The sequence below is a fragment of the Juglans microcarpa x Juglans regia genome, chromosome 8D (genome assembly GCF_004785595.1).
Source record: "Juglans microcarpa x Juglans regia isolate MS1-56 chromosome 8D, Jm3101_v1.0, whole genome shotgun sequence".
NCBI lineage: Eukaryota > Viridiplantae > Streptophyta > Magnoliopsida > Fagales > Juglandaceae > Juglans > Juglans microcarpa x Juglans regia.
In genome coordinates, this window is record NC_054608.1 from 27,549,734 (window position 1) to 27,577,634 (window position 27,901).

At 37.1% G+C, this 27,901-nt stretch overlaps 2 protein-coding genes across 5 annotated transcripts; one reads left to right on the forward strand and one right to left on the reverse strand.

Annotated features, from left to right (window-relative positions):
- The first annotated feature begins 4,749 nt into the window (after nt 1-4,749).
- Nucleotides 4,750-5,502, forward strand: LOC121242377. The gene has a single exon (XM_041140248.1). The coding sequence runs from the start codon at nt 4,750-4,752 to the stop codon at nt 5,500-5,502; it is 753 nt and encodes a 250-aa protein (XP_040996182.1).
- On the reverse strand, nt 4,849-26,654 carry LOC121242616 (zinc finger protein BRUTUS). Of its 4 annotated transcripts, none has more exons than XM_041140527.1 (15): nt 26,225-26,654; nt 24,883-25,092; nt 16,698-16,892; nt 16,250-16,614; nt 15,519-15,747; nt 15,052-15,220; nt 13,679-14,914; nt 13,317-13,488; nt 12,905-13,126; nt 12,669-12,806; nt 11,905-12,139; nt 11,718-11,777; nt 8,216-8,287; nt 7,578-7,724; nt 4,849-4,987 (listed from the first exon to the last, which is right to left on the reverse strand). In XM_041140527.1, exons 1-14 carry the CDS (start codon nt 26,507-26,509, stop codon nt 7,584-7,586), a joined length of 3,729 nt encoding a protein of 1,242 aa, XP_040996461.1. In that variant the 5' UTR covers nt 26,510-26,654; the 3' UTR covers nt 4,849-4,987; nt 7,578-7,583. The 4 variants fall into 4 exon arrangements, with proteins under 4 accessions (XP_040996461.1, XP_040996462.1, XP_040996460.1 ...); XM_041140528.1 differs by lacking the exon at nt 4,849-4,987 and adding an exon at nt 6,354-6,666; XM_041140526.1 differs by lacking the exon at nt 4,849-4,987 and having other exon boundaries at nt 7,368-7,724.
- Between the last annotated feature and the right edge of the window lie 1,247 nt (nt 26,655-27,901).

A 27,901-nucleotide genomic window follows, 5' to 3' on the forward strand; every position in this document is an offset into this window, starting at 1 on the left:
CACGACATAGTTGCACCAAGAAATGGATATCATTGCATGTTTGTTTAGAGTAGAAGTTAAAAAACTTTTTTCAAAGTGTAATGGGTTTTATCCATCACCTTGAAGAGGCCCTACCCTCCCATATCATCTGCTGGTTTTTCTCATCATTTCACTGCTCCAGGCTCTGCTGCAAAAGCGACTCAGAACAACATGATTTGGGAATTCTCTGGTATTTGATATTTCTGCTTTGGTATGTAGAATTCAGATGACATCCTTATAACTTCTTTCAAATCATTACCTTTTTGTTTAAGGACCACATTTTTTTAACTGACATAATCCGAAAATATTGGGTAAAAGATTAATATTTTTCCTCCAAAAAATATAAGCCCCATTTGCAAATGTCCTTCTACCCCAACTTCGAATTTCAAACAATTGGCCTAATGAGAATCCTAGTCGATTGCACTTTACAAGGAAGTATAAAAATTTAGGAAAGTGTTGTCGATCCTCCATAAAAATGGTAGGATTGTGATGAGGTCAAGATCGTTGTGAAGTTATTATTAATCAATCGTCCAAGAGGTTGAACGACGTGATAAGAGGGTTTTTTTTTTATTATTATTAATTTTTTTTTAATAAGAAATAAACTTCAGTCATTTATGAAAGCGAAATTATAGTTGTAACATATACAGAAAAAATCTAGATTACAAGGCAATTACTCACGATTTGAGCTCTACCAGTACACAAATTTCTTTGTAATTGGTATGATCTTAACTTCTAAAACTTTCTACAGACAAACCGTATGATAGACCACACTCTACTTAAAACAGAGATTTCAAACATCGCCCTCCAGAGGAGGAGAAGACTTTCACTCTATGGACAAAGTCTAAGAGATTATTTCTTTTTTATTATTAACCTAAAACAAAGGAAATAACAGAAAACGTAAATGATAAATGAGAAAATAGCGAAATATAGCTTGGAAAGTTGTAGATTCGCATTTTCAACCTTAGAGGAAATCGAAAACCAAACACAGGGGTTGTGGTGGTGCGTGAGGGACACACGCCATCCTGTAAGTACAATGGACAGTCCAGTCTGAAGAAACCGATGGCCCTGGTCCCAAAAATGTCGCGCGTGGATGACACGCGTGCACTTTGGACCGTTTAAAGGATCGGCGTCTTGGAAATCTTGCGGTGGTGTGTGGTGGTCGCTCGGCTTCAAAGAACAACAAATAAGCATTTCACCCTACTTTGAAAAAAAAACACACAAAACTAAAAAAAATAAAAGAAAAAACATGAGACAAGAGGGAGGAGGGAGGAGGGAGGGAGGAGCCAAAGCTCCAACCCCATTCCTCTGGTCTGGACTTTTTGAGGGAAGCTGCTCTAGAGAGATAAGGGAGAGAGCAAGAGGTGTGTGCTAGGGTTTTCTTGTTTTTCTTTGGGTAATGGGATTCTTCAATAAGAGGGTTTAAGTGTGTATGAATCTATTATATTGCTAGGAGATGTGAGTCATGTGACACATGAGAGTCATGCTATTATCTTGAAGCGCATGAGTCTCACATGCCATGCTGATGACGTTCGGGTTAAGGTGAAGGTGGAATGATGATCATGGTGGTAGAGAGAGAGAGAGAGCAACCATGAAGATCAACAATGCAAACATAAGATTAGCACAAAAATCATATTGTTTGCCATTGAATTAAAATGAAATATAATTGTTCAACAAATCCATACCAACTACACTTCTAATCAAATTATTGTTTCGTGTAATCACATATTCATGAGTCATGACACCTACAAGTACCACTTCCATTACTGCAAGAAAAGTAGCAATTAATTATGATTAAGCAATAATCATTATTTCATAAAAATGGGAGTCTGTATTAAACTTAGCCACCTCATTACTTACTTTAGGGGATTATTGCACTTCTCAACCTCAAATTATTAGAAGTTTTGTGCTTTATACTCAAAACTATGTAAAAATTAATATATTTCACTCTTAAATTACACAAAGCTTACTCTTTGCATCTTTATCTAATTCTAAGCACTAAGATAGATAAAAATAGGTAATATGGCAGAAGATTGCAAAGGATCTGTTTTCAACAATTAGAGTGTAATTAATGTAGGGCAGTGCTACTCATACCGAGAAAAGCCACCGATAATTTGTACCGATTGTGTAAAAAAAAAAAATTTTAATTTTTCTTCAAGCATTTTCTTGTGTATTTTTTTTAAAAAAATATATATATATATATTTTAGTACAAACTGTTGACAGGATTTCTCGGTGGGTCTATCATTTTTCATTAATTTATCACCTTTTATAGTTCAGAGTACAAATATATAACCTCAGAAACTTGAACAATTGAACAAACACTCATAGCTCTATTAGTTAAACTAACATAAGGCTTGACTTTAATAAGGGTGAAACAAGAAAAGCACATAGATTTGTCATTAAATCATTATTAGAACTGCATGGCTCAAAGTTTCCACATACAGGTCAATGCTGTCTTAGCTTACCAACTCCATTTCTTATGGTCTTCTTTGCACACATTGGTTTCCAAACTTCATTTCCCAATTTTGAATTTTATACGCTGAAAGCATTGACCAGGCAAGCAGTCCCATTTTACTTAGGCTTGGTTTTGGATAGTAAAATCCCCACAACTCATCTCATCCCACTCCATCTCATCTCAATATCCAAACACTACGAACACGAATACTTTTCAGTTTCAAATCTTCAACTTTTTCATTTAATTATTACCTAATCATTACAACTTTCTCAAACTTCCAACTAAAATACAAAAAATAATTCAACCTTTTCAAATTCTAAAATAAAAATTATATTCTAATAATATTTTAACTTTATATTATTTTTATTCAACTTTTTCTTTTTCATTTCTCAAAATCCCATTAAACATATTAACTGAAATCATTTCATTATTATTTATAAATAATTTTACTACTATTCACGGATCATCGCGTTTCATTTTACTATCCAAACAAGGCCTAATCTTACTTTATAATTATGACACTTGTGGAGGTTGTTGAGACAGAATCAATATGAACACATTACTTTTCATTTTAGATTTTATTACCTTTAGTCATATTTATTGATGTGACATACTTTAAGATAATGACATATGAATCCACTTAAAATATGTCATATCAACAATATGACTAAAAATAATAATATATGAAACAAAGAGCGTCGTAACTCTTATTACAATGTTTTAACAAATAAAAAGCAAATGAGATGTCACAAGAGCATCTTGATTTAGCATTTGACAAGTCCACGAGAGATTGACAGGTAAAAGGTCTTGATCACGTATTGTTAAAAAATAAAGAACTCCCACCTACTTCAAAAAAAATAAAAAATAAATCTATACAATGTTGTGAGTGACTGGAAATTAGGGTGGACAAGAGTTAAAAAATCTGTTGATTGACAGGATTTTGTTCCTCTATTGATGCTCCATGTTTTCTCATTTTTGGGAAGTATTCTTTTTAAGTTCTGCTCCTTTTTAACTTCTTTTTAGAGAAATTTAATTTGCAAAGAAAATTACTCTTCTTACCTTCTAGATTGTCGTCATCAGTTACACTTATTAATGTGTGACATATTTTAAATGGCTTGTATATGAGTAATTTAATTGATAGCCACTTAAAATATGCTACATAGTAAGTACTCATGATTGAGAATGATAAAAACTTAGGTCGAATAACATCTCTTTCGCAAAAGATTATCGCTCGAAGCGCAGGTGGACGAGATGTTATGTAAATGGTCAAATCTCTATATGTTACAAACAAACAGAGAAAGATTGTGGTTTGGATAGTGAGATAAGATAAAATGATTTTAGATGAAAGTTAAAAGTTGAATAAATATTGTTAGAATATTATTTTTTAATATTACTATTGTTTCGAATTTGAAAAAGTTGAATTGTTTATTATATTTTGTATGAGAATTTAAAAAAAATTATAATGATGAGATGAGATGAGATAAAACACCCTCACTATCCGAACAGAGTTAGTATACAACATTTTTCTTTCCTCCTATATTATAACGCCCCTCTCTTGCGGTCACATTCCTTCCTTCATCACTGTACTACACATATATATTGTCATTTTCTCATCTGTTGTTTATCATTTTCTTGTGACTTTTCTTTTTCCCTTTTGTGCAATTTTTCTTTGCCTTTTGAAATAAGGTAACCCTTTGAAGATTTTTCACGTTTTCCTCTCTCTCTCTCTCTCTCTCTCTCTCACACACACACACACACACACGCTCTTCATATTATCGATTCTAAATCAAGTTCCCCACAAATCTATAACCACCTATCTTTCTCTCATAATAGCATCTGCCATAGATTTGTTCTCAATCTTTTTATATTTCTGTCTTCATTTCCAGTTTCATATCTCTCTTATATTTCCTCTCCTTGTTTTTTTCCTATAGTATTGACAGACTACTAACCTCTGCTCCATTGCCATAGAAGAAGAACATTCCCTCCCATCTGATCTTATATGTTTCACAGAACCCCATCAATCATCCTTGAAACTTGAAAAAAGCTGCTGCTTCTTTGTCCCGTTTGCCCTTGGAGTTCACATATTTCTCTGTACCCGCTTTTCCTTACTTGGAGACTTTTACACCTGCTCTTCAATTTCTTTAATCTGCATGTCCTCATGGTGTTGAATTATTCAAGTTCCTGAAAATCTTCTTGATGATAATCGTCATCTCCTAGTTGAAATTTCTACCTTTTCTCATTGTCTTTCCTTGGTGGGTATCATCGGAGGCTGGGATTGATGTGCTCAGAAACGAGTCCTCCTAGATTATCTTTCTCCCATGATGTTGGACAATCGGAAGTTGTGCCAATTGAACACAACTTGAATCGAAGAGACTCATCACTTTTGGACCCAGATTTTGATTTTGAGTTCCGCATCAGCAGCAGCAGCAGCAGCTTTGAGCAGGAAACTTGTCCAGCAGACGAGCTTTTCTCCAATGGGGTACTTCTTCCAGTTCAAGTTAAAGAGAGAATTGATGCTGCAAAAGAAATCCATAGCCGTGAACCTCGGTCTAAAGCTCCACTCCCTCCCCTTCCTTGCGATAACTCATCAAAGAAAGAAAGCATGAAAGAAGTCATGACTATGAATTTGGCACAAAAACATGCATCCAAGTCTTTCTGGGGCTTCAGGAGAAGCACCAGTCTCAATTCTGACAGTAAGAGAAGCTTGTTGTGCTCATTACCGCTCTTGTTAAGGAGCAATTCAGCAGGTTCAGTCTCAAATCCAAAGAGAGCAGCGTTGAAGGATGTTCACAAGCAGAATTCACAGAAACAAGCGTCTAATTCAATGTCAAGATCATCACCTTCTTCATCTGCTTCTGCAATGCTGCAGAAACCTCCACTGAAGAAGAATTATGGAGGATCTTTGAATGGTGTTCGGATAAGTCCTATATTGAATATTGTACCACCTCCTTACATTTCTAAAAGAACTGAAAATCTCTTTGGTTTGGGTTCTTTGTTACGTGATAGGAAAGATAAAAGGAGCAAGAAATGATTTTCACTTGTTTTTTGCATCGATCAAGTTATTAGAACTTTATTTTATGTAAAGATGTTATGAATTTGTGCTCTTTTCATATCTGAGCAATGTCAAAGAACATGGAAACTTATAAAGGACAAAAGTATCATTGAGCTCAAGATAACCTAAATTTTCTTATATTATAAACTCATATGATGAGAAAAAAGAGATAAAGATGTATGGATGGAGCTTCTTGAAAATTCATGCATACGAAACTGTCACAACCTTAGGAGACACAGCATTCGGCACTCTTCTTTCAAGGTTGTCTTATTCTTGTTCTTTGTTTTGTTTTGTTTTTACAAAAAATATTTCTTCATTTCTTGTGTTGATGCCTATGTTCATATAATTTGCAATGGGCTGTTCCTTCATGAGAGATGCCTTTTTCCTCTTGTTCTTATTGTGAGATTAAGACAAAGGGGGGCTGGTATCAAGGGATCATTTCCAGCAATTTACTCATACAATTACAAACACTACGTATAATTCGTAGAGATCTACTCATAGTATGCAAGCTCCACTGTATCCATAAACTGTCTTTTCTCTTTTTGAATTGTAGAAAATATTTGTACCAGAAATAGAACAGAAACATATCTATCTAGGATGGAAATGCCTTCACCTTTCAGAGCTGTTGTCTCTATTAACAATGGTACTTGACTATAGTGTTGGTTCTGAAATTTTCAGAATGGGGTCTAGATATGCATTCACTTCTGAAATGTTCCAAAGAATGCTACTACCAACTGATTTCAAAAGTCATAGCCTTAACCCAGAATTTATGGCAATACAGGACCATGTATCATTGATTTAACTTGGTCCAACAAATGTAAAGGGAAGTTACAAGCAAAGCCTTTCAATCTACCCTTTCCACCATTATAATCAACCGTCCTTGGGCAACTGAGGTCTTAACACTTGAGCAGCTCATAAAAAATATCTCAACTTTTGAAATCAAGGAGGACAATCTGGGATATTGTCGGTATAGGTCCCACAATATTGTCGGTATACTGTCTAATGTCTATCCATTTTAGTGGCACGAGGAAAACACTAGAGATTCGTATTTCTTAGCTACAAGCAAAATAGGAGTGAGGTGGACAACTTTTGTTTTTTCTTTTCCTAGACATTCATTCATTCTCGAGAGTCTTTACAAATTCCCTGCAAGAATACAAACACAGTACTCCAGTTTCATAAATTATATATACATAAATGGAAATGAGAGAAATCTATGACAGTCCCTACAACCGCAAACCAATTAAAAAAAAAAAAAAAGTGAAATAATTACACAAGATGACAACAGCCTTTAGGGGGCATCATCACTGATGTCAGGGTGAGTAAAAAGGATCAGTATCTCAAAGGGCACTATAACTATAAGAGCACTTATTGATTCAAATCCATACAAACAATCCTAGGCAGATATAAAAGTTGAACATATTACCTACATAATTTCTGAAGCATTTCCTTTGATCTCGTCAACATTTTTTTATTTATTAATTCCTTACTTTTACACTCTTACTGTTTAAATAACCATTTGTTGCATAAGCCTTTCGATTTTCAATTTCCACTTTTCCAAAAGAGACTCGAATTCCACTTCAACCACAGTTACTGCACAAAAATCATGACTTTTTCTTGTGCACAGGAAAAATACAATTAAACCACAGGCTATAGGAAAACACACACCATTCCTAGAACAACTCTAGCCTTAACATCATAAATTTATTGTTGTCAAATAATACTTGAACCTTTGAGGATTCGGAATGTTGGATGATCCAACTAATAAGGTCCCCAACATTCGGCTCCAAAAGCATTTCAAAGGAATCCCAGCTTTAGGAGATAAATTCAAAAGCCAACTTCTGACAAGTTTAATGGCAAGGAAATCAAATTTCAGCCAACGATAGAAACATATATCAAATGAATGACAGTGCGAGAGTAACATGTGGTCAACAAATGGTAGCATTTTAATACCATCTGCTAATGTCTAATTTCTTGAATATGCATCTTCAAACCCACAAGTGGATTGATGAAAATTTTGGATTGGCTATACAAGTATTTACAAAACACTGGTATACCTATCGTTAGTGTGCTGTGGAGCAATCGGAATTTGTCATCTCCATCTTGATCACCCTGGTGTTATACGACCCACAGAATCCACACTTATGATACAACCAGTGGAACCGTGCGGAACCCTTTCGATCACAGTCATTGCAGAGTATATCCTGGATTGCCACGTCAACTAAAGTAAGCCTTTTTGACATGAATTGTAACCAAAACAAGAGAATTAACGTAAAACATTGCTGGATGCAGCCTCTTTCATTATCATAATGATGCATGTCTTGGATGTGTCTAGAAATTGGGTATTCAAATCAACTAAGCTTTAATCAACTAATTGGGGCTTAAAAATGGATAATCAGCTAAACCATAATCCCAAGAGTAATGATCGCTATATCACATTGGTTGGTTGTAAAAGAATTGTAGGTGTATAAGTCTTCTAATCTCAAACTAAGTGAGGATGTCTGATCATTTTTAAAATTATCAGAGTTGAGAGAAGAAGTCGTGCTAAGAGCTTGCTTCAAATTTTTAATACTCCATTATCAAAGATTCTTCTTCAGTCAGTGTATAATAAATTTCAATTCTGTAAGAAAATTCTTGGTAATTTGCATTTTCCCATCCCAAGGTTGGAGGTCAGCTGCAATTAGAAGCAAGGTACCTGACAACGATCCCTGTATTCCACTGGAAGCTCCTCAGCAGCCAACAATGCATCAAGCATGCCAAAGTAGACCTGGGTATTTTTTCCGTAACAATGATTTGCAACAGAAAATAAAATAAGATCCTTCTCTTATTGTTAAGCAGGTAAATGCAAGGAAGCTCCAAAAGAGTTTAAGCTTTTCATACAAAATAATGTCTATAAGGAACCATATACTGTCAGAAACACTCAAACAAAAGCAGATTAAGAAAGTGGCGAAAGAAAAGGAATTATATTATAGTTCTAACATGAAATTGTAACCACATACCACTAATAATGCATTCACTATGCAGTAAATTTTTAGTTCCACCTCAAGGCACAATTATCTTCTTTTGAAAGATTTAATTTTTTGTTTTTAAGCAGACTGTTCTGTATTGACCTACAATAAGAATTTCTTGAGACTTGTTTTTTTTCATTGGCACCGGGTGTCCGAGAACAAAGTCCCAAATAATCCCGGGGGCGCATAGGCACTCGGCAAGGAAATTCCTGCAAGTACACCTCGGGTAATTCAAGGGGAAATCCCCCAGTCCAATGACTCCTAGAAATTATTTGCACCTAAAAGGATTCGAACATTAAACCTAAAGGGAGCATACCATCAAGACCAAGGCCCTTACCACTTGAGCCAAGGGTGAATTTCTTGAGACTTCACAGGACAGGAGTCTTTAACCAGTTGTCTATGGTCAACAGAAGCACCTTATGTGTGGTGGGGCTGACCTACATGCAAGCTGTTCTATTTTCTTCTGTGAAAAGCTTCAAACAGGTCGGGTGTTATTTCCCACTTTACACCAGCCACTAGAATTTCAACACATGAGACTTATGTGGCTTACGGTGTGTGCGAGTGAGTTTATTGAATTTTAGCTCTCCTCTCTCTCTTCTCTCCCCCGCACCCTCTCTTCTTTCTCCTCTCCCCTTTTCCCTTTCTCTCTTCTCTCCCCTGCACAGCTCTCTTGTTTGATTTTGAATATTTTTGTAATGTGGCTATATATGTTGATTTGTAATATGGGTAATAGCAGAGTACATACGTCAGATACAAAACTCACAAGTTCTTGATATTAGCATAGCTCACTGCCTTGCGCATGCTCTTTTTCAAAAAACTCTCTTGTATTTCTTTGATTTTTGGGTTTTTGAAACTTTTTTTTTTTTTTCTGCTGGGTTTTTTTTTTTTTTTTTTTTTGGGAATGGCAGATTTTTTTTGGCTGCAAATTTGTGTTGTTTTTTTGCATTGGATTGTATTTTTTTGCTCTGAGAAGGGGTGGGAGAGGACCTGGGAAGCATTTTTCATAAGCCTTGAAAACTTCACCACAAAGGAGAGAGAGAGGAGGGGAGCTGGGTGATGCAGGGTGTGTGTGTGTGTGTGAGAGAGAGAGAGAGAGAGAGAGAGAGGGAAGGAGGGAGAGGTCAGGTGGGGTGGGGTGGGGCCGGGCCGGGCCGGGTCGGGTGTTTCTGAAGAAATTAGAGAGATTCTCTACATGTGAGTTTATTGTTTAGTTTGCTATAGTCTATAGGTGTCAGCACTTCATTCGTGGGTGTAAAACAGGATATTTCACCCACCCAGCTGGTAGCTTCTCTCTTTTCTTTTATATGCATATTTGTATGGATGCATGTAAGTGTGAATTTATACTTAATTTTTCATATTTTCTTCGCTTTCTGTACAAGCTGTAGTAGTATCAGGTATATGTTTATTTTTCTCAAGAAATTCAAAAGGGGTAATCCAAGTGTGAGATGATTATCCATTTGATCAAAGTGGGCTACATCATCTACCAATTTTAATGGGCATTCTGACCTGCAATAGATACGGTTTGACAAAAGTACTGGACCTAAACCTCCCTCCTATGCATCATGATCCCAATTTCACCCTTTTTACGTCATTTACCTGTCCTCCATGACCCCAATCATTTTCAACTTAACCTCACCCATGCCCACAAGGTGATGCCAAATTTTCATGTAAAATTTGTTTTGTTGGTATTTTGGGAGCATACCTTTCAAGTTATAAAACAAAACAAAAAAAAAGGGGCACTGCAGCATGCAAGCTCCAATCCTTTGATAATGAATGGAAAACCACGATTTTTTGAGGCTAAAACTTTTTCAATCCCAATTCATTTTCTTTTGTTCTGGATTCCATACTCAATAATATTCCTGATTCTCATAATAGCTAATCATCTTTTTTCAATATCTTGTTCTTTTGTTAAGATAATCCTAGGTTTTCTTTTAACATTGCTGTTGCTATGTTTCTTCTTGTTGGGAAGATGAAGCTTTCAACTGTGAAGTATTACATATGAATGATCTCAGTGATGTTGATTTCATTGCTTTAAGAGCTCCAGTTTGGGGATAATTGTGTTCAAAACCAGAAGGCTGCTATTGAGGTGGAGCCAATAGTCTGAGCTGAGGGGGCTGCAAAGGTTGTGGACAGCTTCCTGGAGAAAAAAGTCACTGTCTATCATTCTGATATGGTGAGGTGGAAAAAGGGCAGTAGTGGTGGCAGAGCCATGGGGGGAGGAGAGGTAGTGGCAGTGGCATCAGCATGCAGGGCTCAAAAGGTTGAGTGAAAATTTAAAATCCCTAATTTTGTGGTAAGTTTTCTTGAAAACAGAAGGCTGATATTGAGGGAGAGCTAATAGTCGAGCTGAAGGGGCTGCAAACATTGTCAACATCTTCATGGAGAAAAAAGTGATTGTCTATACTTATAAAAAAAGAAAAGTGATTGTCTATGATTCTGATGTGGTGAGGTGGAATAAGGGTAATAGTTGGGGGTGGGGGTGGCATTGGCATCAGCATGCAAGGCCTTGGGTAAAGGGTTGTGGTTGATAGAGGAGCTGGGATGGGAGGTGCCATTGAACAGTGGTACAGAGTGAGAAGAGAACTGCAAGGAAAAGGAATGTGGGAAGGTTGGAGGTGAAAGATGCTGTCATTACAAGAGAATTGAGACTTGTTACAGAGCTTGTGAAGATGGGCAATCAGTCATAGCAGTGTGATTGTTCTGCTGGAACCGTTGGTGGTACATTTTGGTTTCTAGTGCTTTGGATTTGATTCGCGAGTGCTTTCCAGAAGGAATCTAATAAAATGTTAACCATAGAACTAGCTAAGCCCAAAATTGAAACAGAGCTGAGACTCAATATTATAACTCATGCCTCATGCATGTTGATCAAAGGGTGACATTAACAAATTTGTAAAATATGGTAACTGGAGAAGAATTATCAACTTGTTTGATGAAGATTGAAGAACGGATAAAACCAATTCTAAAAAAAGTAAAAGAACCTCATTCATTGCCAAAGAAATCAAACGCCCATGAATTTCAGCATCATCGTTAGAGATAAATACATTATTTTTTTCATAAGTAACATATGAATAATAGAGAAACTGATTTCACAATCGTAATAATAAGAAAAAGAAGAAGAAAGAGAACAACAACAACAACAACAACAATAATAATATAAAAAAAGTAAGGGAAAGGAAAAAGTTCTCTTACCGCCATATCTCCCATAGATTTGCTGCAAATTGGACAGGTGTAGTGACTGCAAGTGTATGCCTAAGAGAACAAAACAAGGTTTGAGACTAATTCAACCACTTCTCTCGATTTCTTTTAAAAGGAAAAAAGTATAAGATGAAAAGGTAAAGGAAAGGTGGCAAAACAAAAGCATACGAGAGAGAAAAACCTGAAAGCAAGCTGAATGCATGTAATGGCCACAAGGAAGAGCTCTGACCGTTGCACTTGATGTGAATAAGAAATCACAGCATATAGGGCAGTTTGTTTCTAAACCTTTCTCCAGGCACTTGTGGTTCACTAACTTGATTCCCAGGCAACAGTTGCACGTCATGCAATGAAAATAGTCAATTCCAAGACCTCTCCCAACCCGGCATAAATTGCAAAATGGACAGTGATATACAGTCCTGCGCAACAAAAATGGCATTAATAAGTAAGCGTTTCTGTGCAAGCATATAAGGTATGAGTACCAAAATTTAAAAAGCAAGCTTTGAGAAAGCAAACTAAACAGCTCACTTTTGATTTTTCACAAAAACTTAATTATCCATTGGGAGTCACTGTTAGTAACATTAGCAATCCTTATTATTTCTCACACTTAAGTGAGATAAAAAAAAAACGTTTTGATTATTTATCTTCAAATTATAGGCTCTTAAGCCAGAGTAACAATCTTGGTGACTATATTGTGTTCCAACTATTGTGGAAGGCATGTCATTCGAAGAGAAATATTTGTACAACCATAAAAATGAAGAAAAGACATGTAAAGGTTCAAACAAAGAAACCCATTCATTCTAAAAGGATCAAGAAACCTATCCAAAACTTTCAGTCTAAATAATAAACCGAAAAAAGGAGAGAAGAAAATTTTTCTACTGTCCTTTATTACCATACAATTGTTTTGTTTTGAAATTGAATCAGTATTTACAGTAAGAACTCATGTACCTTTCATCATCAAAAAATTTGCAGATATTGCAATAATAATTCGCCATTGAAAAGCCGTTGCATGAAGGTGTCATGCATGTTGGCCCAACTGCTTGAATACTTAGGCAGCGCATGCACATCATTTCTGATGTCGCTTTCCTGCAATTATAAAACAGAACATTAGAGGCATGAAAATCGACAACAATATCAGAAAATTACCCATCCATAGAAACTTAACAGCAATGTCACAAAATTACCTGTCCATAGAATGATCACTCACATTGTCATGGCAAAACCGACATGTAAAGAACTTGCCACAACAAGCAGCACGGAGTTTGCAGTTTCTTTTATAGTGCTCACACCCAAACACTTGTTTGTCAGGATCTCGAAATGATGGTGAACATCCCATTACATTTCCACCATTAGAAGTCTCCCCAGCTAATGATTTAGGCAACTTCTGCTGAGCTGCAATCCAACGACTAAAAAAAGAAGCAGGTAGTAGTTAGTAATTTATGATTCATGAGCAATAGATGAAGCACTTTCAGATGCCATGAACTCGTTATCCATGTCAAACTGAAGATAAACAAAGCTTTTTGAAAACACCCTAAGTACTAAATAGACTATCATCTTTTTTGAGTAATCAAAGTAGATATCATTATTAGAACTAACCTAGTCATAAGATTCTGTACAAGATATGCCTTTCTCCTTGGATCCAGAGTCGAGTCCCGATAAACCTTTCTGATCTCTGACTCAAGCTCATTTTGATTCATTCGGAAAATATCCTTCCAACCAGGCTTGAACATCTGATCACTGTGGTCCAAGCTTTCTTGATGTCCGATACCTGGAACAGAAAAGCACTGAACTCAGTTCAAGCTATTGTACTAGACAAAATCTGCAAATATCACATGACATGGTAATTGAGTGAAAGACAACACTAAAACATATAAACATCATGGCCCACTATGGCAATTATATTCCTCCATGTAAACTTGAAGCTCGGCAGTACTGTCCAACAGTATGAAAGTAAAAACCTTTTTGAGAAATGCTAGTTTCTGATGCTTCAGTCTCTGAAGTTGGCACCAGACTTCCTTTCCAACATTCATTAAGCCATTCATTGAACATTGTGTTCTTGGCAGCCTGTTTCCACGTGTCCATCATTTTGTTTTGTTCATCCTGAGTAAGTGCAGAAGTTACCCACGGTAACATTGACTGTAGAACCTCAGCACCTGTAGTCCCAATAATGCGGCCCACTATTTTGTCTTGCTCCTCCACAGAAAAATGTCTCCCAAACAACGGCCACAGCTCAAGTTCCTCCCTGAAAATATGCTGATCCAAAGTCACTCTTACTGATTTGCACATTCCTTGAAGCTTAGTGGCTAGCTCATTGTATTTCTTAACATAATCACTACAACGGGCAGAAGAAAATCCAGTATTATTTCCAGTTAAATACTCTGTCCTCTGGGCCTTCTGCAAGCTTTCAAGAAGGTGTGAAAGCTCAGAAAGAACAGCAGAAATATCTGCAAATAATTTTTCTTCCTGCTTATGGTCCAGTGTGTACGAGTGACTCACATTATGAAGAGCCTCTTTGGATTCCAATGCTGGAAACACTATATCATCCTCAGCATTACTGTGAGCTCTATATAGTCCCCACAACAGACGAAATCTTCCAGTGAACTGCCGAAGGAATGTCTCGTCACAGTCACTAAGTTTTCCAGATTCAATGTCTAAATACTCTAAGTCTTTGCTTATAGCTTTATGGAATTTAAATATAGTATCGATTGGTCTTGCTGCACTTCCAATATCAAAAGAGCTATTTTCTGTTTCCCAAACAAAAAGACTGGAGTTGAGAGATGGGGCAGAAGAACTGAAAGACAAAGAACGCAAAGACTTAGCATTGCCAAGAGAACTCAACCCCAGATGATTACTGTTTACTCCTAATCCTGGGACACAACAAGGTCGATCACTACAACATTGTTTCTGGTCATTTATAGTCTCTGAAGGGTCAGTGCCATTGCTACCATTGGATGACATTGAGACATTCCGTTTGGAAGGTCTTTTAATTTCATCTGCTTTAATTGATTTTGGGCTGTCTCTGCGCACTGTGGAGCCACAAGGACAGGATGATCTATGAAAATTTTCTTCAATATCAGCAAGACTTTTAGCAGGACAGCAACCAGTTGCATTTGGGGACAGACATAAACCCTGATTACGAGCCTTGCAAGCCCAACCAGAAAAGAGCGTTACTAGAGCTGCATCTGTTGCTGGAGCTGAATCAAAGAACTAATGTCAGAACTAATATACATTGTAAATTTTTTTTTAATATTAGTTGTTTAATCATCTTTTTTTTTTATAAGTAGTTGTTTAATCATCTTTGTAGAAGCAACATAGGAAATGGATGTAGAACCTGCCAACTGCATGTTTTCAAGGAATTCCCTGGCTTCATCTTCGGTCAACGATCCTACCAGCCATGGCAAGACACGCTCAATCAATTTCAAGGGCATCATGCACAAGCTTTGATACAAAAGTTCCCGCTGTATTTTGAAGCTAAAGTGCTTTCGAGCAAGAGGAAGAACCTAGATATGGAGGTAACTTAGCAGATATCTTAAAAAACAATGGGAATATTTGGTATTCTAGGTTTCTACTTTCTAGTCATGTTACATTGCTTAAACCATACAGAAATACAGTACGGCTTCAGATACCATCTTCACATAAATCAAAACAGATGATGAGACAACTTTTAATCAACCTCACACAAACTATCTGATCACTTTCATACATTATCAGACTGCTCAACCTCCACAAAATCCTAACTAGAATTACTGGGCACACTGCATAAATTGACAATGGTTATTGCAACAGCAAATAACTCACCTGAACTTCCTCATTGTGGAAGTGCCGCTGTATAGTTTCCAATATATGATCTGCATGCGAGCATAACTTTGCATAAAACTCAGCAGCTGAAGTGGAGGTTTCTCCTGCACTTTGTATGCTTTCGATTAGATACCTAAACTCATTGAACTGGCTTTCTTCTTCCTCATGTTCCTGGGAAAAAGAAAATTCCCCATCTACTGCAGGAAAGATGACCTTGTCCTCAGCAATACTGCAACCAGATAAAGAATCATGTTAAGAGAGTTCTTAATTATGTGCAATAGTAGCACCAGTTTACTTTTTTTGCATCAAAGGGCAGTACCCCAAGTACAGGCCCTCGGGGTGTGCACAAGAAAAACCTGGCTAGGAAGAATAGGGAAAAAAAAGAAACATAAACTTGATATAATTAGAAAAGCCAGGGCCATCTACAGCCTACATCCAGACATAAAAACATTAAGGATCTAAGTTAATGCACCATCTTCTAGCAATTTTCAAAGTTCCACACATTAAGTTCATTCTGCAGGCACCGCATTAGACATAAATTGACCATTCACCAAATTTCAACTTTGCACCGTCCTACCTTCTGACTTCTCCAACAAGCCACCAACCATACAACCTTTGATATAATTTAAAGACACGAGTATTGTAAAAGACAAAAGAAAGTTCTCCAGTACATTAAATAGTTCAAGAAAAATGATATCAGGTAGCGACATGATAAAACAATAAGCGAATACCTGTGAAAGATGCAAACTTCAGCAATAAATTGCAACCTCGCATTAAAAGCTGACAGATTAGTGAAATCTCCAGACAATTGTATCTTCCTGGCCTCCTCTGCTATCTCATTCAACTCTCTTTTAATGGCATTATGCCAGAGCAATATTTCATTTATCGGATGTGATCCTGAGGTCTCTAGAACATCATTACCTGACTCTAGATATTTCCTTTTCCCAGTCCTGGTGAACTCACATGGACAATTTACTTTCTCCATTTGATGAGTTGCTGTGCTTGAACTAGAATCTACACATCGTAGGTGAAGTTTATCTACATAGCTTTCAACTGTGTTAGTACTGCTTTTCCCTTCCATCCAGGTAAAAACAACCTTCAATAGAAAAGAGCCGTCATCAGCTAAATATACATGGTAAATCACACAGAAATAATTCAATTCTCTGAAACAAACTCTACCTCTTGAAGAAGCTTTTCCGCTGGGACAATCATACTTAAGCACTTGTGCAGATCCCGACATTCATCAGGTGAAATGGAGGTCGAAAGCCATGGAAGGAACCCTGCCATCATATTCACCGGAATGCTGCACAAGAACTGCCAGACCAAAGAGGCCTGCTCTTCAAGCGAAAACTTTTCAATAAGCAAGGGGAAGACCTGGCATTATCAAAGAGAAACAGATCAAAACTATTTTTGCATTCCATGATATCCAAAGAAAAGTAAAAAGGAAAGGAAAATTATCTGGGTGAACAGATTTTTGACAGCTAGAGAGTTACAACATTTACTATAATATTTGTAAATACATTATATATATACACATTCTCAGACTGATTGCTTTAATATGATTGACATGTCTTGACAATGATAATGAATGCACTGTCTTGAGACCCATTGGAAATTTTTTAACCATGCAATGCAGCAAGTGACAAAGGAAACAGCAGAAAATCTTCATCTCCAGGAACATCAACCTCTTACATCACGTTTTTTTTATTATTGGCACCGGGTGTTCAGGAACGACGTCCCGACTAATCCTGGGGGTGCACAAGTCCTCGGCAAGGAGTTTCCCGCAAGTGCACCTCGGGTAATTCAAGGGGAAAATCCCCTAGTCTGATGGCCCCTAGAGATTGTTTGCACCCAAGGGGATTTGAACCTTAGACCTGGGGGGAGCATACCCCCAAGCCCAAGGCCTTTACCACTTGAGCCAACCCTTAGGGGGTTAACCTCTTACATCACGTTTTATTTCCTTATAATTTTGTCTATTCATATTTCACTCCAAGACATGCAAAATAAGAAGTTTTAAGTTAGCTTTACACATTATTCGTGGCATTTTGCTACTGGTTAGGGTGAAGATATAATACCCTAGATTGTGTATAAGAAATGAGTGAACAGGATCATACGTTGCTTGGGAAGGAGAATATTTTGCCCTTTCTAATGAACTTGAAAGGACTCCAATTGTAACATTAATTAGTACTTTTAGAATACAAGTCTGGATGTGGTTTGGGCCTCATTAAATCGTTACGAATGGTATCAGAGTCAATCCTAACCAGAAGAGTTAGACTTGAGCAATGTTGCTTATGATGAAACAAAATGGCTTGACGAGGACATCGAGGATTTAAGGAGGTGAGAGATTTTAATACCCCAACTTGTGTATGATAAGGTGGTAAATACTATTAATTGTAATATTAATTAGTCCTTTCGGAGTATAGACCCAAATGTGGCTTGGGCCTTCTTTAGATCGTTACAGGAGAGTACCACCAAAAGCTATGTATTTATGGATTTTACATGGAAAGATGGTTCTTGTTAATGCACCAGGTGCGTTCCCTGATTTTTTAAGGTTGTGTTAGAAGATTGATTGCATTCTTTTTTTTATAAATAACAACAATGAATTTTTTTATCAGTAAACAAAAATTTTATTGATGATGTTGATGGGCAAGCCCAAGTACACGGGGCATATCCAAGAGCAACACCTAGATAATAACAACAATGAATTTTATTAATTCCAGAGTGGGGAGTCTGTCAATCATCTATCACTTCATTGTGAGATTGCCAAGACCTTGTGGAATGAATTCTTTGCTCGGAAGGGATTAGCTTGGGTGATGCCGAAAAGGGTAATCGATCTCCTAGCTTTTTGGAGAGGCATTCAGTGCAACTCTCAGATTGCAACAGTATGGAACATGGTTCAATTCTATGGTGGTGTATTTGGAGGGAAATATATGAAAGCAGCTTTGAAGATCGAGAGCGGTCGATGGATTGGTCGATTGTAATTGATTTTAATGACACCACTTTTCATGAATTCCTTGTATCACTAAACTAGCACGCATAGGTGATGCTCTTGTATATGTCCCATATATGTGGCCCTTTGTCTATTTTTATGAAAATTTTGTTTATTGATAAAAATAAAAAATAAAAAATAAAAAAAATAACTCCAGTAATGTTCTTTGCTGATTTCCAAAATAGAGGATGTTGCGTTCATTCTAAATACTCTACATTAGGCATGACAGAACCATCAACCATACATCTACTTACCTCCCTTGCCGCCATTAACTCCATCACTCAAATGGATGGTAGCTTTTTCACTCTTCTTGCACATAGAACACCAATCTTCTTTTTCTTCTTTTTTATCGACACATAAAACACCAATCTATCCCCCTAAGGTGCATCCTCCATACATTATACATGTAAGAATCTTCCCTAGCATCGCCTCCTCCCCCTTACATTATCAACTCTTGATAGAGCCTTGTTTCTCCATATACTTCTCTAAGGAAATGAGTGTTCAACCACAGGATGCAATAATCAATAGAAAGAGAGGTAAACTTTTTCTGTTTCAATGAATCCACCCCATGTGATTCTCACACTTTCCCCTAAATCTGAAAGAATACAGGAGGTTGAGGAGCATAAACCGATTCCATTTCTCAATCTAGCACTAGCCTGATAAAGGATACACTCAATCAATTAATTACCTTCAACAGAGCCCTTTCAGGAAAAGATTTAGCCACAAACTTTTTCTGTTTCAGTGAATCCACCCCAGGTGATCCTCACACTTTCCCCTAAATCTGAAAGAATACAGGAGGTTGAGGAGCATAGACCGATTACACTTCTCCATCTAGCACTAGCCTGATAAAGGATATACTCAAACATGGGATTAATGACTTCCAACAGAGCCCTTTCGGGAAAAGAATTAACCTCAAACATGGCAGAGACATTTATGGTGATAAAGTGGTGTTGTATTCACAAGCAGAATGGGGAATCCATGGATTACCTTTTACTCCATTGTGACCTTGTGAAAAATTTTCCCAATTTGCTTGATGTAGTATGGAGGGAAAGAAATTACTGAAGTTTTCAATATAGTAAAGAACCGTAGAAGACCTCAAAACTTCCTGTTTTCAGTTTCTCTTTAACATTGGATGACAACCCACTTATGTCCTTGTATCTGTTTACTTTCAAGATTTTGTTGATCTCTTTTCTTAATCTCATTAGGTGTATCTGATGTACACTCCATGTGTACCTTGTAAATGTCTTATGTAGCTTGTGGGGGTGTCCATATGTAGGGTGTATTTGGCATCGTTGGGTGCGTCCGGGGGCGTTCTTTTAATATGGGACAAAAGAGTGGTGGAGTCGGTTGAGGAATGTGTTAGGAATTTTTCGGTTGCTAGTCGTTTTAAAAATACGATTGATGGATAGGAATGGGCCTTTGCGGGTACTTATGGTCCAAATGTGGATAATGAGAGGAGGCGTCTATGGGAGGAGTTGGCGGGTCTTATTTATTTATGGGAGGTGTCGTGGTGCATGGGGGGAGATTTTAATATTGTTCGCTTTCCTAGCAAGCATTCAGGGACTTACCGCCACTCGGCAGCTATGGAGGAGTTCTCGAAGTTTGTATTTGATTTAGATCTTATGGATCTCCCTCTTCTCGGGGGCGAGTTCACATGGTCTAATGGTCAGGGATGGTCGAGATTGGATAGGTTCCTTGTCTCCCCGTCGTGGGAGGCGTACTTTCTTGATCTTTCTCAGAAATGGTTGCCCCGAGTGTGCTCCGACCATTTTCCTATTGTCTTGGACTTGGAGGTATTATTGGTAGACGCAGACCATTCAAGTTTGAAAATATGTGGTTAGCGTCGGAGGGTTTTGTAGAGAATGTGCATTCTTGGTGGTCCTCTTATATGTTTACAGGCAACCCCAATTTCATGCTAGCTTGTAAGCTCAAAGCATTGAAGCAAGATCTTAAGAAGTGGAATTTGGAGGTGTTTGGTAGCATTAACAATCAAAAGAATACTCTTACGGGAGAACTACAAGATTTGGAGAACAGGGAATTGACGGGAGACCTCTCGGAGGAGGCCCTTGCTAAAAAAAGAGCGGTTGTAACTGATCTAGAGAAGGTGCTATTGATGGAAGAGATTTCGTGGCGACAAAAATCCAGGGCCCTTTGGCTAAAAGAGGGTAATAAATGTACGAATTCTTCCATAAAGTGGCGAATTCACATCGACGTAGTAACACTATTGAGTCACTCCACTCAGGTACCCAAGTGCTTTCATCCTCTGTTGATTTGGAAAATCATATTGTGTAGCATTTTGAGAACCTCCTTTCGGAACCGGTATGCCTGAGGCCAAAACTTGATGGCTTGTCATTCGAGTCTATTGATTCACAAAGTGCTAATGGGTTGGAAAGGGCATTTGAGGAAGATGAGGTGTGTAAGGTTATTAGTAACATGGCGAAGGACAAGGCGCCGGGCCCAGATGGTTTCTCAATGGGTTTCTTCCAAACTTGTTGGGATGTAGTAAAATGAGATATTATGCAGGTTTTTGCAGAATTCCATTCTTTCCATAAATTTGAGAAAAGCCTAAATACGACATTCATTGCTCTTATTCCAAAGAAACATGGAGCTAAGGTAGTTGAAGATTTTCAGCCCATAAGCCTGGTGAGTGGAGTTTACAAAATTATCTCTAAGGTCCTGGCAAATAGGCTTAACTCAATGATGGAACATATTATTTCTAAGCCTCAAAATGCCTTCATTAGAGGTAGACAGATTCTGGATTCGGTGTTTATTGCCAATGAGTGCTTGGATCATAGGTTGCGGGAAGGCGTCCCAGGTATTATCTGCAAACTTGACATGAAAAAGGCTTATGACCATGTGAATTGGGATTTCCTTCTTTACTTGGTAGGTGTGGTTTTGGTGACAGGTGGATTTCTTGGATCCATTGTTGTATATCTACCGTCCATGTTTCAGTATTAGTTAATGGAACATATGTTTTTTAGGTGAGGGGAGTTTACAAAATTATCTCCAAGGTCCTGGCAAATAGGCTTAGCTCAGTGATGGAACATATTATTTCTAAACCTCAAAATGCCTTCATTAGAGGGAGACGGATTCTGGATTCGGTGTTTATTGCCATTGAGTGCTTGGATCATAGGTTGCGGGAAGACGTCCCGGGTATTATCTACAAACTTGACATGGAAAAGGCTTATGACCATGTGAATTGGGATTTCCTTCTTTACTTACTTGGTAGGTGTGGTTTTGGTGACAGGTGGATTTCTTAGATCTGTTGTTGTATATCTACCGTCCGTTTTTCAGTATTAGTTAATGGTACTCTTGCTAGGTTCTTTAACAGCTCATGTGGTTTGAGGCAGGGGGATTCCTTGTCTCCTCTCAAATTCATCATTGTTTTGGAGACACTGGGGCGGTTGGCGAAGGCTGTTGTTGGTGGAGGTTTTTTATCTAGTTTTTCGGTGGGTAATGGCATAAATGATACTACTTCACTCTCTAATCTTTTATTTGCAGATGATACACTCTTATTTTGTGGTGCGGATACTGGTTAGATTCAATCTCTACGAGCTCTCTTGCTATGCTTTGAAGCAGTGTCGGGGCTTAAGGTTAATCTTAGTAAATCCGAGATGATTGCGGTGGGTGCAGTGCCTAATATTAACAACTTGGCGCGGTTGTTGGATTGCAAGGTGTCGTCCTTGCCTATGAATTATTTGGGTTTTCCGCTGGGAGCCAATTTTAAGGCTCGAGCCATTTGGGATGGGGTGGTGGAGAAAGTAAAGAGGAAGCTTGCTGGGTGGAAATTGATGTATGTATCGAAAGGGGGTCGACTTACTCTAATTAAGAGTTCATTAACCAATCTCCCCACTTTTTTCCTTTCACTCTTTCCTTTGCTTGTAGGGGTGGCGACTAGAATTGAGAGATTATTCCAGTCTTTTTTTGTGGGGGGGAATGGGGGAGGAAACCAAATTCCATCTAGTTAACTGGAAAAAGGTTTGTTCTCCTATTCTGGATGGAGGCTTGGGGATTTGCAATTTGCGAACGTTCAATAAAGCTTTATTGGGCAAATGGTTATGGAGGTACCACTCAGAGGGGAACACGCTATGGAAGGAGATTATTGCTTCTAGACGTGGGAGGGGGTGGGGAGGATGGTGCTCTAAGGAAGAAAGAGGGAGACATGGTGTTGCCTTATGGAAATTTATTAGGAAGGGTTGGCAGGGCTTCGAAAGTCGCATACGTTTCGTGGTGAGAGATGGTTCTAGAATCAGATTTTGGCATGATGTTTGGTGTGGAGAGTGCGCTTTATGCAAGGCATTTCCAGCACTCTATAGTTTTGCAGCTAACAGAGAGGCCTTTGTTGCAGATATGAGGATATTCTCCCATGGTTCTTACCAGTGGAATATTCTTTTTAATAGAAATATTCATGATTGGGAACTGCAGGATGTATCTAATTTCTTCAAGTTGCTCTATTCTATGGGAAATATTACGGCTCAAGAGGATAGGTTGCAATGGAGGGCTAATGGTAGTAAAAAATGTACAGTCAAGACCTACTACAAGATGTTGTCAACCCAAGGCCATGTATCATTTCCATGGAAGAGGATTTGGAGATCACGGGTGCCTACTAAGGTAGCTTTCTTCGTATGGACTGCAGCTCTTGGGAAGATCTTGACTATGGACAATCTGAAAAAGAGGGGAATCATAGTAATGGATTGGTGTTATTTGTGCAAAAACCAGGAGAATCTGTAGATCACTTACTTTTGCATTGTGAGGTTACGAGGGGATTATGGAATGAGATCTTTCGAAGAATGGATATTACTTGGGTAATGCCTCCGCGGCTGGTGGATTTATTGGCTTGTTGGAAGGAGCTTCAAGGCTGTCCCCAAGTGGCGGCAGTGTGGAAGATGATCTCGTTGTGTATCATGTGGTGCACATGGTCCGAGAGGAATGAGAGATGTTTTGAGGATAGGGAACGCAAAATGGAGGAGTTTCAGAATTTTTTTATGCGCACTTTAATGCTATGGTTTTCAGCCATTGTACTTGACGGAAACAATGTCCATGACTTCCTTTCCTTAGCTAGAATGTAACTAGGTGTTTTCTTTTGTATACTTCCTATGTACACAGGCGATGCATATTTCATTCGTATGAATAAAATCTTTATTACTTATCAAAAAAAAAAATGTCTTATGTTTCTTTTTCTTCATCATCAGTAAAACTTATCTTATAAAAAAAAATATGACCAACAAAATAAGCTCTAGACATTAGATAACGATAATAAATAGTATCAGACACAGACAGAAAGTCCCCAAAATCAGTCTTAAAACAAAAAGAAGAAAGAACTATTGTGGGTTGTCTATTTTTCCCTTGTCTCTTGATAGTAAGATCAGATGCAAGAATCAATGCAATGCATGTGAAACCAGTAAGATAAAGGTTGGACAACAACTCTTTTACTCATTGGATTCCTAAAATGCCACTAAACCATTTTTTTAATTCCTCTGCCTGCCTCACTCCCCACACAGCATTTCTTTATGCATTGTACCCCAATCACTACTTCTACACAACCAATGAAATGCCTGCATTTACTATGTGGCCCCATTTTGTAAGGAATTATGTTCACATGACTACACATTCCCATCTCTCAGAATTGCATACAGCAGATGCCTATTCTAACTACCCAACTGGGACCAAGGTGTACAACGTTGTGTAATATCCTCATGTAAGGCACCCGCCGTTTTAGAGATGGTCAGCTAAAAAAGCATGAAAATTTCCTTGCTAAATCATCATATTAGTTTCTATTTGGATATTTAACAGTAAGTACCAAAAATATTAAAGTTTTGTATTACCGTACAGATGCAAGTCGTGCTACTTCTTACTGAGATAATAGTAGCATCTTTCTGGTATGCTGAATCAGGTAAACATGATTAATGATAATTACCCAAAATTGGACTCATCAGTAAAATTTCAAAAATAACTTAGTAAAGTTGATTGGAATTAACACTCAACAATAAGAAATAGAAATAAGAGCGAAACAAGTCTGTTCACAACATAAAACATTCAACAAGAATCAATAAATAACAAACAAGCTGCAGTGCTATTAGTAGCATATAAGTAGACTACTGAACAGCTGTTACAGAGAAATCATAATAGCATATAAGAAAGCCAGAAATCCAGCTGTTTTAATATCATTGTCTGGTTAAATATATTATTAATTTTATTATCTCCTGAAAAGTTAATGACGTAGCTTAATTGTTCAGAAATTTATCACAACGTACTGCTTTAAACATTGACTCTCATCCCAAGGAAGGTCCTACTTTATTATTAGTAAAATTGTTTACTTGATAGCAGTTGAAATAGACGGGTTAGAAAACCAAACGGCAGCAAATGAAGCAGTACCTGCTCTTCTTCCTTCGCCATGTGTTGGTTAACTGATGTATGCAGAACTCCTGTACAAGAAGCTAGCTCTCTTCGAAAATTTTCATCATATTGTGCACTAGAATTCAGCAGCTCAAATACGTGATCAAAAAGATTGCTTTCACCCTTGTGTTCAAGGGAATATGTTTGTGCTACGTTCTTCACACGATTATCAAGAGCTGGAAAGATTACCTGCACTTTCGGCATATCACGTTGTCATTACTTTGTATCTATCAGAACAGGAGATAGAGACAAGATGGCATCATCCAAATACTGCTTCATCAAATATGAGTAGATAGTAGCCATAAAGTAGATATTATCCATGTATCTAAACAATTAGTCTAAAATATCACCTCAAGATTTCAAGAGAGTTTTCCCAAGTCGCTCATCCCAGAAACACGGATTAGATTTTATGAATCAGATGTTACGGTCATAGATGTCCCATTGTAACTTATACAGCAATAAATTGTAATAAGGAAATCCCAATAGGGAATACTGAAGAATTTCAGACTGTAGAATATAGATCAATATTTTTATGCCATCCACAATATATGATTTTTATTTGCACGCCCACAGCTGTTTGCAAGAAAGAACTACGTGATAAACTTGATACAGTCACCTTCCTGTCGATGCTTTTATAGGTTAATGCGTGGCGTTCCAAAAATCATATAATATATATATTTCAGCTTATCAATCGCTAGGATTTTGTCCACCCAAAAAAAAAAAAAACAGAAGGATGTATCTGAAAACAATACAACTGGATAAACCAAAGGGTTTGTGCCGCTAACTACCAAACAGGAGACAGCCGATGCTATACGCTACGGTTTTATTTTGTCCAGCTATATTTCATACTTCTTATCAACTTAAGAATGTTCTGGGATTCTAGAAAACTTTATACCTATGCTAGATACAGTTATATATCTTGAAGATTCAAAAGTCATCACTTTTTCCAAGAGTAGTTAGCACTAAAAGTTATATGAACCATACAAGTAAAAAGATGCAAAGTGAAAATAAAATGAGTATTTGAAAATATATTCGGATTTTAAACTTAACTATTGTATGGCATCATCAAACGAATGAGTAGGTCCCGAATTAGCAATACGTATTAAAAAAGAAATAAACATTTACATCAGTAAAGATGACTTCTATAGTTTATAAATAAATAAATAAAAATCTTTGCAAAAGAAAAAAGATTTAAGGAGAAAAGGCTATACATATATCGAAAAATTGCAACCAATTATCATGTTACAAACTTTGCATTGCTTTCCTCCATTTTCCGAGCGACCCGCATAAGATGGACACAAAAGAACCGAAGAAAATGTACCTCGTCTTCAGCATTGGAGTGGTGCATGTAGATAGACCGCAAGAAATGGTACCGCTCGAGCAGTGGGCGGATATCGCTGCGCTTCCCCGTGGCGAAGGCCATGGCGGATCGGTGAAGCGCGTCCAGCTCATTGCGAATCGCTTTGTGAAAGAACAAGAAAATCAGAATCGGAGACACCACCTCCATCTCAGAGCCACTCAAACGACCTTTGGAAGACGAAGGCGAAGAAGAATCGACCTTGCTCACCGAATTCGTCAGCACCGCGACTCCCCCAGGCATCGCCATCTTTTTCTATCTCTCTCCCTACTATCAATCAATATTTCTTGGAAATTCTCAAACTTTCTCGGGAAAACTCTCTCTCTCTCTCTCTCTCTCTCTCTCTAGCTTTGGGCAGTTCAGCGGAGAAGAAGGGGGAAGTTTGGTTACGCTGATAAGAGGTTTGGGGAGAGAGAAGGAGAGAGAGAGGTTTTTATAGTTCACTCGGTGCCACGTCGGCGAAGGTTTGCCAAGGTGGATAATGATGTCAGCACCGATTGCAACGTGAGAAGCACGTGATACCGTGTAAAAGAGGGAAAAAAGAAAAAAAAGAACGGAAAGACTGTCCTGCTGTGCTGTCCACTCCACAGTGTTTATCTTGTCTTACCAAACCACCCAAAGTTTTTACAAAGAAAAAATTAGAGAGATTATAAATTTGTACAATTTTAATATGGATAAATTTCTTACATTTTATTTTTAAAAAATTATAAAATTAGAATCTATATAAAAAATTAATTTTTTTAATAATAAACTCTGTTTTTTCAAAGAGAATATCTAAGATTTGTGTATCCTAAAATTGTATCTAATATTATTCCTAAAAAATAAAAAACACTCACTTTTTTAATGTATTAAAATATTATTTACCTCACTTCCCAACCACCAATTAGTCATTGAGATGAGATGAAGAATATGTAAATAATAGTGAAATAATTTGTGAATAGTAATAAATTAAATAATTTGAGTTAAGATGTTTTATGAGAGTTTAGAAAATGAGAAAGAGAAAATTGAAGAAAATATTATAAAAATAAAATATTGTTATAATATAATTTTTTTAATATTATTTATGCTTTGAGTTTTAAAAATTTTGATTTGTCTTTTATATTTTGTTTAGAAGTTTGATAAAATTGTAATAAATAGGTATAATTAGATGAAAAATTGAAATTTTTATATTAGTTTGGATGTTGATATAAGATAAGGTGAGATGAGCTGAAATGAGAGATGAGTTTGATAAGATTTTTCATTTCATCTCGACATCCAAACAAACACTTTAGATAAATCTCGTTTTTTGAGTATGGAATTTCTAAAACATAAAGCACATTAGAATTCAAGTCCAATGTGTAAATTGTGACATTTATTCATCTTTAAAAAATTAAAATATCAAAAGCTTTATTTTTCAAATATCAACACACATGTTTACTAATTTGTATCTTCACGTATATGTATACTGAGTAATGCAATAAATAGTTTTAGGGTGTGCAAGTCTATTATTAAAAAAAAAAAATTCGTGTGGATTCTATTTTATTCATTTTTCTTAAAGAGAGTACGTGAGATTACAAATATAAGTTCTCATATATATTTAACTAAATCTTTCATAAATACTAGACTCTGAAAATAGTGAGATTTAAGAAAATAATGTATAGC